We start from the raw sequence: 15,853 nt of genomic DNA, 5'->3' as shown, positions 1-15,853 counted from the left end.
AAGCAGGCCTTTAAGGCTTTCTGGAGTTCCATCAGGGTAGAAGCCATCCACATCTCAGGGGGGACCTCATTCCAGAGGGCAGTCGTCAATTCTTGCCCGTTAGAACTTTTCAGGTTAACTTTCCTTGCAATGTTGTTGTGAGGGTGAATATGGGAAGCCTTTAGGCTTCATGGAGTGTTTTGGAAGTAAAATAGAATACAGCAAGAATAATGTAATGCAATAATCATTATGAGAAGGAGTGGGCCAACTTAAGAAATGTTGCCGCCTAAAGCAAAGTTTCTAAGGGTGTTCCTCATCGCGTCAAAGTGTGTGATACCCAAAGCTGGATTTTTTTGGCACTTGATGCAGAAAAACACACCGGTGACAGTCAAAAAATGCAGTTATGGTATATTAAATCGCTAATGATTTATTTTCCTTAAATACAGTAGTGACTAACCATGCATCATTGTTTCACAGCATTCAAAATCCCCTAGCAAGACAGCCATCTCATGCTGCTTTACAGGCTGGGATAGAGATGGAGTGGGGAGGGGTATTTAGTTGAAATCCAACATATCTGGAGGGCATCAGGTTGGGGAAAGTTGCAGGGGGGATCTGAAAGGACTGAAGCTTCCAAGCCCACAATCATTATCAAAACACGCTGAGATGCCCTCCACATTAAGAAAAGAAGTGGGTTGCAAGAAGCCCATATTCCCGTAAAGATTGGATAAAACAGCGTAAAATTTAAATCCTGGGCCTGTAATATAAAGTGGGCTAGATTCCTGGATTTTGAGGTAGCTGATCTTCAGTATTCGCTTCTTGTATCTGCAATAAAACAACTTCTCCATCCGAATCTTGTCTTCAGATCTTCTGTTGACCCCCAAGCACTGGTTGAGTTTCTGGAGAGAGAGTTACTGCTATGCCCTGCATGAAGCTCTGACGGGATCCTTACTAAACTCTTGATATTTGCATCTGTTTTCTTGATCTTGCAGGCCATCCGATGCACTCTGGTAAACTGTAGCTGCCAGTGTTTTAAAACTGGAAAAATAAACCAACGACAGTGTGACCAGTGTCGGCATGGATGGGTAGCCCATGGTAATATATTATGATGTACTAAAATGCTTTGTAATTGGGTTGGTATGTGTGTGCCTGTGTGAGAAGATTTCATTTGGAGTTTTAATTTAAAGTCAATTAAATCTCCAAATCTGTTGTCTGAAGCAAATTGGCCAGTCTGTTTGAATCACTGAACAGTATCTGATCCCTTTGGATTAGTTTTGCCTCTATGCATGTACAGATTTTTTTCCAAACTGGTTTGAAAGTCCAAATTGAATCAGTTCAACTTGAGATTGGATTCAGATGACCGCATGGAATCAGATCTACTTTTCAAACTGAATCAGATCAGCAATTTGAATTGGATTTTGCTGATTTGCACACCTCTATTGTTTAGCTGTATAACAACCAAGCAGCAACAGTAAGAACAGACCATGGAACAATGGACTGGTTTAAGATTGGGAAAGGAGTAGGGCAGGGCTGTATACTCTCACCCTACCTATTCAACTTGTACGCAGAACACATCATGCAACATGCTGGGCTTGAGGAATCCAAGGCTGGAGTTAAAATCGCTGGAGGAAACATTAACAATCTCAGATATGCAGATGATACCACTTTGATGGCTGAAAGCGAAGAGGAACTGAGGAGCCTTCTGATGAAGGTGAAAGAAGAAAGTGAAAAAGCTGACTTGCAGCTAAACCTCAAAAAAACCAAGATTATGGCAACCAGCTTGATCGATAACTGGCAAATAGAGGGAGAAAATATAGAAGCAGTGAAAGACTTTGTATTTCTAGGTGTGAAGATTACTGCGGATGCTGACTGCAGTCAGGAAATCAGAAGACGCTTAATCCTTGGAAGAAGAGCAATGACAAATCTCGATAAAATAGTTAAGAGCAGAGACATCACACTGACAACAAAGGCCCGCATAGTTAAAGCAATGGTGTTCCCTGTAGTAACATATGGCTGCGAGAGCTGGACCATAAGGAAGGCTGAGAGAAGGAAGATCGATGCTTTTGAACTGTGGTGTTGGAGGAAAATTCTGAGAGTGCCTTGGACTGCAAGAAGATCAAACCAGTCCATCCTCCAGGAAATAAAGCCAGACTGCTCACTTGAGGGAATGATATTCAAGGCAAAACTGAAATACTTTGGCCACATAATGAGAAGACAGGATACCCTGGAGAAGATGCTGATGCTAGGGAGAGCGAAAGGCAAAAGGAAGAGGGGCCGACCAAAGGCAAGATGGATGGATGATATTCTAGAGGTGACGGATTCATCCCTGGGGGAGCTGGGGGTGTTGACAACCAACAGGAAGCTCTGGCGTGGGCTGGTCCATGAAGTCACGAAGAGTCGGAAGCAACTAAACGAATAAACAACAACATTGTTTAGCTGCCTGCTAGTCATACAATTAGATGAATATATGAATTCAATCCTCATTTTACATGGCAAAGCTGTTACATTAAAAAAAAGAAACTAGGACATTGCTTATAATTTGATATGGTGTTGTTTCATTTGAGGGAAAATGTTGTATTTATACAGGATGGATGGATAGGTAGATACTGTTCCAATCTGGTTTGTAAACTGCTTTACAGTTCAACATGTGCTGAATTAAATATTAGAAGTAAAATAATGGGTCTGGATTGGAAAAGAAAAGTCAGGTGAAGAACAGATTGGTCTAAGATCTCCGTCTGCCAAGCATTCCAAACTATCACTTCTGATTGATTTTTTTTAAAAATAAGACATCAGAATCTTGTTACACGCAAGCCTACCTGTAACAAGGACTTAGGTTAGCCTTTCTTAGCTATTTTGCTTCAGATTCTCCCTGAACAATTTGCAGCAGAGATTAAAAATTGAAGTGACTGTGCTTTGTTTTTTAAACAGCTATATAGAAAGTGCCTTATTTCAGTCAGACCTGGGTCATGCATTTCATCAAGCTGCGATTGGCTTGGGCATGGTCTTCTGAAAAAGTCAGTTGAGTGAGTTCATACAACATTCTAACTCATTAACTGGTTTACAGGTTCTAGTGGCTGAGCTTGCACAATGCACTATGCACAAAGCAAACCAATGACATTGTAGCTTTGCATGCTGTGTGAACCCAGCCTAGTTGTCTGTTTTTACCCAGTTCTGCATCCTCTGACTGATAACAACTCTACTGGAGCTCAGCAGAGAAAGGACCCTCATTCCCTGTTATGATCAGAGTCTTTTAACTGATGAGAATTGAACCTGGGATCTTCAGTGGAGAGTCCTTTGGGCATTACTGGGCTCATGGCTAATTGTGAACTCACCCTGAATCAGATATTGGATGACTCCATCTGTATCATACCCAATCCAAGATTAGAGCACAAACCAAAATTAAGATTTGTAATGGTAGGTTCCAGAAATATTTCATATTGATCAAGGGGACAGAAGCACTTGCTTTAAAGGACTTTAAATTCTACAGGTTGCATATTTCTATGTATAGATTGTACCACCAGTAATCTATGTATAGATTTTAGCACCTGATTTATAGTGAGGGTAAGCAATCTATGGGCCCAGATGTTACGATACTACAACTCCTAGCCTCCCTTGTCATTAGCCTTGTTTCCTAGGGTTGCTGGTAGTTGTAATTCAACAATAGCAGGAAGGCCACATCCCTTGCCTATTGATCAGATTTTTGTGATTTGACAGACCTGTAGGGAATGATGTTGGAATGGCTGTTAAGGCATTGGTTACTGAATGATCAGATGGATAATATTCGCTAGTTGCTGAACCATTACTGCTAGTGGGGTTGTTTTGTACCCAATTATCCATAGGCTGTTATATTTTCTTTTCATCTTTGCAGCTTTAAGTAAACTCAGGATCCCAAAACTATACCCAACAAGCCAAGTGGAAATAGTCCAATCCAATGTGGTCTTTGATATAAGCAGCCTCATGCTGTATGGAACTCAGGCAGTTCCAGTCCGTCTCAAAATTCTCCTAGATCGTCTTTTCAGTGTCCTGAAGCAAGAAGAGGTAATACACATCCTCCATGCTCTAGATTGGACACTTCAGGACTACATACGGGGATATGTCTTACAGGTAAGTGTCAAATTCATTATTCTCACTATAGACAAAGGGCTGATAGAAAGGGAGCCAACCTGAAGTCATTGGAAACCAAAGTATCAGAACATGTAGGAGACATTTCTCCACAGAATTCTTTAATAGCAGGGATGGAATCATACATACTGTATTTCTGTTGAAACACAAATTTTATTACAGCATGGGGATAGCCAAAACAACTTAAAAAGGAGTGGGGATGCAACTCCTTTATATACAGTTTTGCAAATTAGAATATATAGATGATTGACCATAGGACTGGGTTATGCATGCATATGATTGGTGCAGGTGGTTAATGGAGCCAGAGATGGTGTGGATTCTGTGAGCTAATGGGGTGGAAATACAAAAACCATGTTGTATTGGAGTTGAGAAGAAAAAGACCATGTTCCATGAACATTGTTACTGTGTAGGGGGTTATTTTCATGGGTTTATCTTATACCATCCTGGCTTCCCGGAGGCATTGCTCACCTCTTAGTATCTTTTCCCAACCTTACCAACATTCTTTGACTTTCAAATTGTTTTATGGCTGATGTGACAGAATTTATTCAAGTTCCTGGGAAGGTAATGTAGGAAGGGGAGTATTGCTTGCCCTAACTAGCATCATTTCTTTTGCTACATACACTTATGGGAACTGAAAACTTTGCAGAAGTCAAATGCAGGAATTCAAACCAAATGGACAACATCCCAGTAAACTGAGCATCCTCAGTAGTCATGAGATGTTGGGTGTCAAATGGAAAAAAAAATAGAAATGGTTAAATGGAAGTTGAAAAGAGCTCTCTTGGAGGAGAGCATTCTTGTGTGGCAGGCTGGAACATAGACATGGTGCCTTCTTGTAAAGAGATAATGCTACCTAGCAAGAATCTATCCACATTCCCATCATAATCTTGAAAAAAACCAGATTGATGTCACCCAAACATGCAATTTTGTAGAGCTGGTACATATTGCTAGCTCACTTGCTAATAACACAGAACCATTGTCTATACATACAGGTTCCAGTTGCTGTTTGGGCATGTCAGTCAATCACCTTCTGTCAGTCAGACTGATTTCACCCTGCAGTAAGCTATAGTTTGTTTAGCCATGGCTTGTTGAATAAAGTACACTTGGCTGATAAGAGAATGTACTTGGACAACTTTTTCTTTTCTTTCCATAGTAAGAATCCCTAACTATGTTTACAATGTGATTTCGTACATTGTATAATGTGGATTCATCTGATTTTTCCTTTATTCTGTGGTTTTGTATGCCCTACCTTTGATAGGTTCCAGAATAGTTTTTAAAATCTGAAGCACTTCAGCTGTTGACAGACATTCTGGTGCTGCTTCTCTTAAGAAAGAGACTAATTTTGGCTCAACAGCCACCAGACCCTATTTTAGATATAAATGCATATCTCATTAATGTATATCTAATTAATTAACAAATAGTAATGTGGCAACCTCTTATTCTTGACCCAATCAAATGTATGATTCCTTCCTGCTAAAGTCTGAAAATAAGTAAATATTTGGAAGGGAACAGTTTAACTACTACAATTTTAATGAGAACCCGCCACCCCAAAATTGGCTAAATAATGGCAGTTATACTGGTGATTTTCCCTTCCTTTATAGAAGCTCTGTTGCTTAAGTTCTAGCACTTTGTTTCCTGAACTGTTGGAGTGCCCGGGAATAGTCTGATGGCATCAGAGCAGCATTAGCCAATGGTGGCAGAGACTTCATTACCAAATGTCTGTGGCTTGGATCCCAGTGTACTGTTCTTTCTAATAGGGGTGATAGATATTTAAGCCAAATGGGTACATATAATTGGCAACTGAACAAAGTATGAAAAATATTTTCACTGGCTGGTGAGCCGCATATGCATGTTCTCTCATGATATGGCAAGTGGTGGAAGCGCCCATATTTGTCCATGGAGTCCAGCAACTCAAACCTAGCTCTAGAATAAGGTAAAGGTAAAGGTTTCCCTCGACGTAAAGTCCAGTCGTGTCTGACTCTAGGGGGCGGTGCTCATCTCTGTTTCTAAGCCTTGGAGCCGGCGTTGTCCGTAAGGACCCGTCCGTGGTTATGTGGCCGGCAGCTAGAATAGGCCCTTCTTAAAAATGGTGGCAAGTTCATTAATAGGTATTTTTGGGGTTGAAAAGTAATTTTATTCTTAGCTCTCTAAGTACATCTTAAAGATCTATTTTTAGTCAGTAATTCCATGTCAGTTTGTGCACTAATATCCAGGACTCGCTGTTTAAAAATTTCCCTTACCTGGGAGGTTATTGAGAGCAAATACTGAATGGAAAACCCATGTTGTGAAATAACTTCAAAAAGTTGACTAACTCAAGAATTGGGCTGTGCCATATTTATCTGTTCCGTTAAGCATATTTTAGGAAGTCTATCAGAATCCATTGATTGGATCCTCAGCCGGTATGTGAAAACTTCCTTCTGGGTTCTAATGTGCATATTGTATGTAGAACTGCTAAGTTTATAACTATAAGAACCCAATACACTGAACAAATTGGGGTATCCTGTAAGGGAGATTCATACATCTGATTACTGACTCCTTGTATTACTGCATATGTATAGTATTACTGTATTTTCTCTTATCTATTTTCCTTTTGGAAATAGACAATGTATTGTATTTAATTTAATTCAATTTTATTTTATTTTATTGATAAGGTTAAAGGACTAATCAATTAATAAACTACTACGACTACTACCAAATGTCATTCACTGTATAATTATTGGCCTGAGTGACATCCTTTTAGATTTGACCTGCATCTCAAGGGTAGGAGTCAGCTCTACACAGTACACATGCCCACCTCTCTGCTGCTCATTCAACTTCCTTCTTTTAATGTAAAGTATGATTTACATTATGCCACAAATAAATATTTAATGCCACTTGATAATCTTGCTTTTTAGTGTTAAGATGAAAAAAAAATGGGCTCAATTACCTTGAACCTCTTTTGCATGAAAAATTGATGACAATACATTCTTCATCATCTTAGAAACCTCTTGCGTGCCCAGTGAAATTTCTCAGTAGGCCATCAAATACATGTTCTGTAATAAAATATTTATTGTAGTTATTGGGAAAAGTTTGGTAGGGTTGGAGTTTGAAAGAACTCCAACACTCTAGTGTAATTACAGCTGTGCTCTGTGAACTGGGGAAGGATCGATTCGAGTTCATTTGTTCTCTGATCTTAGCTCAGAATATGATTAAACTTTCAGAGAAAGAATACTCAAGTTGGAAGTGGAACTAAATCTCCTTTTGATTGCTCCTTTCCTTTGCCTTGTACACCTACTAAGTACATGGTTGTTGTTACATTGGCACATATCCTAACATTATTGGGATAATTACAGAACTCTTTCCAATCACCTGTTAGGATGACTTTAGAAATAACTCATGCCAAGGTGATTGAAAACCAAGAATAATATGCTGCAAAGTTGCTAGCAACCTGTCCACGGGTATATCAATTATGTGGATTTCACTAGACAGAAGCCCTGATCTCTCAGAAAGCTGTACATTATACAGGTCAGCAACTAGCAGGGGCTAAACTGGCTCCTAAGGAAGAGTGACTTTTTGATGTGGTCTGGCTGATAGCCCTTTGTTGCCTTCCAGCTGGATTTCTTGAAACAGCTCGGTGGAACAAATGTGTGTATGAGTGAAGGCTTCCGAAGCAGCTTGGAATTTGATTTTTTAAAAGTCATGACCGAAAAAAGAAAAGGAAGCAGAAAAGGAAGAGCAAAATGTAATTTGCAATGAACTTGCAGCTTTTTTAACTTAAGAGTAAAACCACAATTTAAAGTTGCCATCCTGATCCCAGGTATAGGATTTTAAACTTCCCATTGAAAGAGGAGAGAAGGTCTCCCAACTCTTCTTTCTCATTATCTCCCCAGTTGTCATCACTCCCTTTTCTTATCTACTCTGGCAACCAGGTGTGATGTACAGCAAGTAGGCCAGATAAGTGAGGAAGAGCAGACTGCTTGGGTATAAAAGCCATGTCTAGTTTCTCTCCTGTTTTACAGGGGGGTTGAGAGGGCTCTACCTTTAGAAACTAAACAGAGCATTTCTCCATTCAGTCACCATGCAGGAGTCAAGCCCAACTCAATTAACTAGTCTACCTTCTTTTGAGCTTAGTATGTCACCCTTTCAAGTGTATTATGACTGTTGTTATTTGTCTTTTTGAAGGATGCTTCAGGAAAGGTCCTGGATCACTGGAGTATCATGACCAGTGAAGAAGAGCTGGCTACCTTGCAGCAATTTCTGCGTTTTGGGGAAACAAAGTCTATTGTGGAGCTGATGGCAATTCAGGAGAAAGAAGGGCAATCCATTACTGTCCCCACAACCACAGCCAATATGGATATTAGAGCATTTATCGAAAGCTGCAATCAGAGAAACTCTAACCTTTCTGCTTCTTTAGACAAAATACACCCCATCCACATCCATCACTTTGAAAATGTTGTCAGTAACATGGCATTTATGCTGCCATTTCAGTTTTATAGCCCTATTCCTCCACCTCTGATTGGCTCACTCCCAGAGAGGCTCTTGATGGAGTCCTCTCAAGACCACAGCGCTGACTTGAAGCAAGATGACTATGTGCGGTTTGCTGAAAGCAGTTTCTTAACTTCCAATCCATCATTTCAACCTGAAAAGGAGAAGGGGACCATCAGCCCAGGCCTCACTTTGAAACCAGAAGAGGATGTTTCACCAAGTGGTTTGAAAACTCAGGCAATGTCCTCCAAGCTGGAAACAAGCCAAGTATCTCAAGAAAGTAAAATGAAGTCAGTTGACAAAAATGGTGCTGGAACAAGGAAAGGACGTGTTTTCTGTACAGCCTGTGAGAAGACATTTTATGATAAGGGCACTCTGAAGATCCACTACAATGCTGTCCATCTGAAAATCAAACATAAATGCACCATTGAAGGTTGCAACATGGTGTTCAGCTCTTTACGGAGCCGAAACCGTCACAGTGCCAATCCCAACCCAAGACTTCACATGCCCATGAACCGAAACAACCGAGATAAAGATCTCAGAAACGGGTTGCCCATCCGAGGTCTGGAGGAGAGCAAAAGGACTGATTTTGCCCTTTTACCTCCCGATCACAGATCAATTCCTATCTATGGGAGTTCTTGTACTGATTCAAAAGTACAATCAAGTTTTCACCATAGCGGACAAAATGGTGTTCTCTTTCCCAATCTGAAGACGGTGCAACCAGTCCTTCCATTCTACCGCAGCCCGGTCACCCCAGCTGAACTTGCAAACACACCAGGTACGCTTCCTTCTCTACCTCTGGTTTCTTCATCAGTACCTGAACCACAGGTATCCAGTGAGTTGTCCTTTGATCCATTGCCTAAGAAAAAATCCCGTAAGTCTAGCATGCCCATCAAGATAGAGAAAGAAGCTGTTGACCCAACTAGCCCAACTCATGAAGTTGCCTGTTCAGAAGATGATGTGACTCCAAAGGCGGTAAGTGAAGGGCCTGTGGAGATGGGGGTGTCTAGGATAGAAAAAAATACGAATCATCTAATGGAACGGGAATCTCACTCAGAGGCATTGTGGACATCCATTGCCAAGGTTGGAGGGCCCAAAACTTTTCAGTCTGTCGAGACAAATAACAAGTGCCCTGAAATAGACAAACTGCATTGCCCTGAGAAAACCAATAAGCCAGAGCAAAACAAATCACTAAGAATAGCCTCTTGTGAAAATGCATATGAAGCGTCTAACCAACACCGTGATGTGATCAAAACAGCGACTGAGCCATACGGCTACCTTAGAAAGCAGTTGAATTACAGGATCCCAATGAACGACTGGTCTGATCTGCATTACCACTTGTTGAGTGGGAGCAGTTTCAGCACACTGTCCAACCGGAGTATGGCTGTTCCTGGGTTTGAAGCATGTAAAGAGATGGATCATGGCAATCCCCAGGCCCTAGGGCTTCCACAGGAAGACACTCGCTTTCATTGTGACATCTGCCTGAAGACCTTTAAAAACCCTTACAGTGTAAAAATGCATTTTAAAAACGTGCATCTAAAAGAAATGCATACTTGCATTGTGGAGGGTTGCAATGCTGCATTTCCCTCGCGTAGAAGCCGGGACAGGTAAGGATGTGTTGGGCAAAATCGCTGTGTGCCCCTGTGTGTTTAAAGTAAACCAGTTTGCACAATAGAGCCTATTTTATATTTTGGAGAATGCCAGAATCTGTCATGCCTGTTTTGCCGGCATGTCAACACCCTTTTGTCAGAACAGTAGTGAGATGAAAATCCATTGAACCAAACTCTGCTTTTCAGAAGACAAGAAGGCATTAAGCAAAAAGGTGGTAATCATATTGCTGGTAGACTATGAGAGTGGAAAAGAATTCCATTTTTTTTAGAGAAATTAGAGGGTTTAAGTTCATATTCATATATATATATACACACACACACACACATACAGTGTACTTACATACATATATTTTTATACATACATATTATATATAAATTATAATATATAATTTATATATTATAAATATATAATCTGTTAGGAACCAATTTTGTGGGGGTTCTTTTTTCTTGCCAGATTTTCTACCAAAAGTAAGGATGAATAATAATGTGTCTGCAGGGGTCATTGTGGCCCCCGAAGATCCCACTGCATTTTTATTCCTTCTATTTCTATAATCATTTCTATCATGTCATTCTAATATTCAGTAAGCATAGTCTGGTTTCTTTTTATCTCTCGAGGTTCAGGAGAAGTGTGGATTTTTGGGGAATTGTCCTGGTCCTGCCACTTCTGGAATGTGGCCACTGGCCCAAATGCGGTTCCCCACCTTGTTTTTAAATTCAGCTAACTCAAGCAAAGAATGAGGAAGATGATGCTTCATCTGAAGGCAGATGAAGATGCTGGGCTATTGAGTGGAGTTCTTAAGTCTTAGCAACACTGTTGTCTCAGACACGGTTACTTCTTGTTGTTCTGCAGATGCTGAGTTAGCGTTCCACTTGGTCCTAGCAAGACTCACATCCTCACCAGCTACTTGCTGCCAGGACTTCTGAGTGCTGTGATGCACTAAAATGAACTTCTCATCAGTCCCATCTAGAGAAGTTCATAAAAATCAGCATTAATTGGGACTGCTGTATTGATAAATAAATAAATGTGTATTAGGGCAAAGTCACCATTTACTTTAACCCATATAAAGAAAGTTATGCTGTTCAAGATGCGTCCTAGCAAAGTAAATGAAGACACATAGGAAGAGCATACAGAGCGACAGGTACATCCAGGCTCCACAGAGATTTCTGAAGTATTTGTTAAGATTTGTGAAGAAACTAGAATAGCATGCTGGCCTGCATTTCCTAATTCCAGCCTCTCAGCTTTTCTTATAATTATTGGCTTTCATCTGCAAGAAAAGAAGTGCTTGTTTTCATTCACAACTTTCCAAAATATACACCTTTGATACTTATTTTGCAATCTTTCCCTAAGAAACATAGCTTTGTATGCAGCCTTAAATAATAGATTCCCTTTTAATAAAACTATGCAAGATTGTGCTTTGTTGATGACCTAAGAGTACATGGGGTGCATGGGGTTGGGCTGCAAGGACTGCATGGGGTTAGGCTGCAGACAGATTACACCTAAGACGGGCATTCAATGTGTAATTTTTGAGCCAATGATAGCAGGCTCTATTGGATTCCATATTTTATTGCAGCTTGGTCCATGATGGAATCTTTGCTGGAAGATCATACCATCTCACTCCAACACTTTCTTTTATACCCTTTATTTCCAGTCTTTTCCTCCTTAGCTAGCAGCAGACAGTGTAAATATACTCAGCAGCGTTAAGAAGCAGACACAAGTTGAAAGCCATTCCTGCTTGGCTTTCTGAACCAGTGGGCTATCTAGCTACTGAATGGCCAGTTTGAAAACAGGCCCAGTTATTCTACATGAAAGAATGTGCATGTTTATTGTTAAGTCAATATATTACATGAACTTTAATGCTAATTTTGTATTCCTATCCCACCTTCTATTGTCTCTCCTTAGTTTTCTGATTCCTATAACATTCCCCCTGTGGATGTGCTTCTATCTGGCACAGCATTAATGTGAAGAGCTCAACACACCCAGTTCTTCTCCATTCAACTTCTTCCAGATTAACCTAACTGTTATTGTTTTTAAACATGAAGTTTCCCTGGTCATCTTTTTACTCTAGATATTTCTTTTTCTCTAGACACAGCTCCAATTTAAACCTTCACCATAAGCTTTTAATGAAAGATCCTTTGGATATCAACAAGAACCATTTCAACGCAATCGATCTCTTGAAGGACATGGCCAAAGAAGTTTGCCCAGAAGTCTGTTTGAAAGGGCATATTGAGCAACAAACGTCTGTCATTTTCAAAGGCATGAACAGAACTGGCAGCTTAGTTTTCCCAATGAGTAAGATTGCAGGACCCTATCCTGAGAACTGTAGGAATGACTCAAATGAGGGAGCAATTCTGGATTTAAGTACCACGTCTAGCATTAAGTCAGAGAGTGGAACTCACTCCTCCTGGGATTCTGATGGAGGCAATGAAGGAAGTCCAGGGGCTTTGGAGGACAGCAACGAAAGCTGTGAAAGTACTTGTTTGACACCCAACGAAGACCTTTACCAAGACTGTTCTCCAGGGGACCACCCTAACCCAAAATTCCCAGCCATACCTTCCAGTTTGCCAATAACCTGTCACATCTGCCAAAAAAGCTACAGCAATAAAGGAACGTTCAGAGCCCATTACAAAACAGTGCACCTCCGTCAGCTGCACAAATGCAGAATCCCGGGCTGTACCACCATGTTTTCTTCTGTTCGCAGCAGAAACCGGCACAGCCAAAATCCCAATTTACACAAGAGCTTGAGCAGGTCAACCCACAGCCCCCTGTAATATCTCAGTATTTCGGAGCAATTGCCATTGTGTTACATTTATCATTTCAGCTTCTTTTTCCAAAGCATTTGAAAGACACAGCATTCATTTGCTTATCCATGCACCCTGTTCAAAACACAGGGCACAATCCTATTCCTGTTTAGATGCACCCATTGGGTGGGTTGGGTTTTTCATGCTGTAAACGTTGGTCGACGTGTTGAAGAGATACAAAGCAAGCACAGAAAATGGCACCCCCAAGCCAGATTTTTTTCCTGCCTTTCACACTCTGTCTTCTGTTATGAGAGTAAGCCCAGATTGTGACACCAGTGTTTTGCGTCTGACACACAGATGCCATTTTCAGAACCAGCTCTGTTTTTGTTATAATATGTAGCTCCTCCCTCCAGCTGACTTGACAGTATTAAATTAATGTGGTGGTTTCCCCATAATTTATTACTGAATGCCAGGGAACTGAAAGGCAGATTTAAGAAAAACGTAGCATTTGATTCTGGAGTTCTTGGTGGCGGTAGAGATTCTACTTGAAGACACATTGTTGGGTTCTGCATGGCTTGTATGCAGTTCTCACCCCATTTGAACACAGCAGAGCTCCACAGGTTTTCTTGTCTATGCGAAGAATAGAGTTGGCTTCAAGATGGGCCTATCAACTGCCAGATGCTAAAGCCACTCAGCAGTTCTTGGGTGTCTCTTGAAAGCTGCTTCCAAGCAACCCCATATCTTTATATGCAAGAAAACAAGTCCTGGAAACCACAGAAGTTCTGTTTGATTTTTATTTTGGAAAGACTCTCTATTAACTTTTGAGAGCATTGAAAGGTATCAGCATGATTTATATACAGGACCAATGAGTCCTGAGATGCTTCCAAAGACTTTGAACCACATGCAGGACATTTTGAAATGCAATGTATATTTTTTACTGCACTTTTTTATTGATACATTTAGAGAAATTAAATCCTGAAAAAAAATGTACTCGGCATTTTTCAGAATTTGGCAGGAAGCAACGTGAAATTAAAGAGGGGGGATCTGTGAATATGCATGAATACACACACACACACATACTGTATTTGTGTGTGTGTGTGTGTGTGTGTGTGTGTGTATATATATATATATATCTTGTGTTGATGTTCATTGGTGGGTTGGGCAGAAGACAAATATTTTGTTACAACTTTAATAAGAATCATTCACTGACTTTGTTGATGCTCTCTTTTATATTACCACATTACTTAGTATAAACGAATAATATTCCTTATCCTGGTCATTACACATACCAGTATTCTGTGTTATGTTCTATGCACTTAATGACTTTGGTCTTACATTTTATTTAAAGAACACCTTTATCATATTTAATTTGCAATCAGGTAATAGCATTACTGTGGTTGTGTATGTGATGTGCAAATGTCTTTGGTGAAATAACTAAAACAGTGAAAGCAAGAAAAACCTTTCTTATTCACTAAACCTTTGAGTCTCTCTTTCTCACACACACAAACACACGCACACACGCACACATCTCCTAGGTGCACATTAGATACATATGATACCAAAGTTTTTCCATTTTTGACATGGGGTCTATCCCCTCCCCCAGATTTTTACAGTTTGCTGCATTTGAAAATCTGTTACTTCTTGTTGTTGCTGTTGTTATTCTTGTATAATGTCTGAATAATGTTAAATTAAAAATAGTTTTTTTTACATAGCAGGTAAGATAAATAGGGCAAGCTACATATCTTGATTACCCATATATCTCAGTGATTAATTTATTCTAAGCCAGAGGGTCTGTACTATCCCATAAACCCAGTTGAACTCAGCTGCATTCTTGTTGCTCTGATGTGTAAAGGTTGGTAGACAAAGTTTATTATTGCTAGAATCTGAGCTGAGCTATTTTTTTTAAATGGCTAATCAACAGTTAGATTGGATGGGGACTCCAGTTTCATAAGGGAGGGGACCATGTATTTAACTAGCCATGCAATTTCCAAAGAAACTATCTGTTACTCACTGATGCCTCCACACCAAATTAGACTTATGCACTGATTTCAAAATGGAATTTTGAAGACTGGATAAGAGAGAAGAATGGTTTATACTGTGGACCTAACACCCTTAAATCCAGAGACTGCTCTGGGTGTGTTGGATGCAACTGCATCCAAGACTTGGATGTCATTGTGTTTGCAGCAGCATTGATATTTATGCAAAGGTTGGACAGAACAAGAGGTAAATCAAGCCATGAATAAGCAAGGCTAGCAGAGGACAAGGGGAAAAAACTTGTGACTCGCAACAAGATTAATAAAGTTGGCAAGTCCCTTCCCCATTCCTGGGGGTTTCATTATAACTAAGAAAATCTAAATAGGAGCAAATGCTGTATACTGTGGATTCTTGCAGAATTTCAAATCTTCTCCCACTCCCACAGAATAAAACAAGGAGGACTCAGGAATTGCTCAGGAAAACTCTACCAATGGGAATCCTGTTCATAAAACTTTACAGCATAATCAGAAAGTGGTGTGAAGTTGTAGAAATCTGCAGTCTGAATAGAATGGGCAATGGCCAAGTTGATGCCAAACCTATTTTTAAATACACCAGAATACACCCAGATGTTTTATCAGTTCTCACAGATTAAAAGAAAGCATACCCAGATAGCATTGTGCTGTAATTAGGGTTTGGTTTTGTCATGCATCAAATATTCCTAAAAAAATCTCGAGGAATCAAGTTCATTGTCAAGATGAAGGCAGAGCACAAAAAACAATTCGGCAATTCTCAACCTGAGAAAAAGGTTGGGGTCACTCTTTGGGGGGGTAACTGTTGCTTTAGCAGGTACTCAACACAACAACTCTAGGGGTTAGTGAAAGGATCCAAGGAAAGAGAAGAGTGTAGTTTTGAATATGTTGGTGGCACTGGAAAGAGGTTGGACAAGTTTAGCCTGCAAAAAATGAACTGCT

At 40.2% G+C, this 15,853-nt stretch overlaps 1 protein-coding gene across 1 annotated transcript; it reads left to right on the top strand.

The window, feature by feature from the left end:
• The first annotated feature begins 965 nt into the window (after positions 1-965).
• Positions 966-13,181, top strand: BNC1 (basonuclin zinc finger protein 1). The gene is made up of 4 exons (XM_063313956.1): positions 966-1,071; positions 3,845-4,080; positions 8,257-10,166; positions 12,254-13,181. Exons 2-4 carry the CDS (start codon positions 3,934-3,936, stop codon positions 12,936-12,938), a joined length of 2,742 nt encoding a protein of 913 aa, XP_063170026.1. The 5' UTR covers positions 966-1,071; positions 3,845-3,933; the 3' UTR covers positions 12,939-13,181.
• Positions 13,182-15,853: the final 2,672 nt, after the last annotated feature.

The sequence above is a fragment of the Candoia aspera genome, chromosome 13 (assembly GCF_035149785.1).
Source record: "Candoia aspera isolate rCanAsp1 chromosome 13, rCanAsp1.hap2, whole genome shotgun sequence".
NCBI classification, from domain to species: domain Eukaryota; kingdom Metazoa; phylum Chordata; class Lepidosauria; order Squamata; family Boidae; genus Candoia; species Candoia aspera.
This window is presented reverse-complemented; position numbering and strand designations above follow the sequence as displayed.

Excerpts from the sequence above, each read along its gene's own strand:
- BNC1 (XM_063313956.1), top strand. The coding sequence starts at position 3,934 with ATGCTGTATGGAACTCAGGCAGTTCCAGTCCGTCTCAAAATTCTCCTA. Across the intron at positions 4,081-8,256 it reads TACGGGGATATGTCTTACAG|GATGCTTCAGGAAAGGTCCT; the intron begins GTAAGTGTCAAA and ends GTCTTTTTGAAG. Across the intron at positions 10,167-12,253 it reads TCGCGTAGAAGCCGGGACAG|ACACAGCTCCAATTTAAACC; the intron begins GTAAGGATGTGT and ends CTTTTTCTCTAG.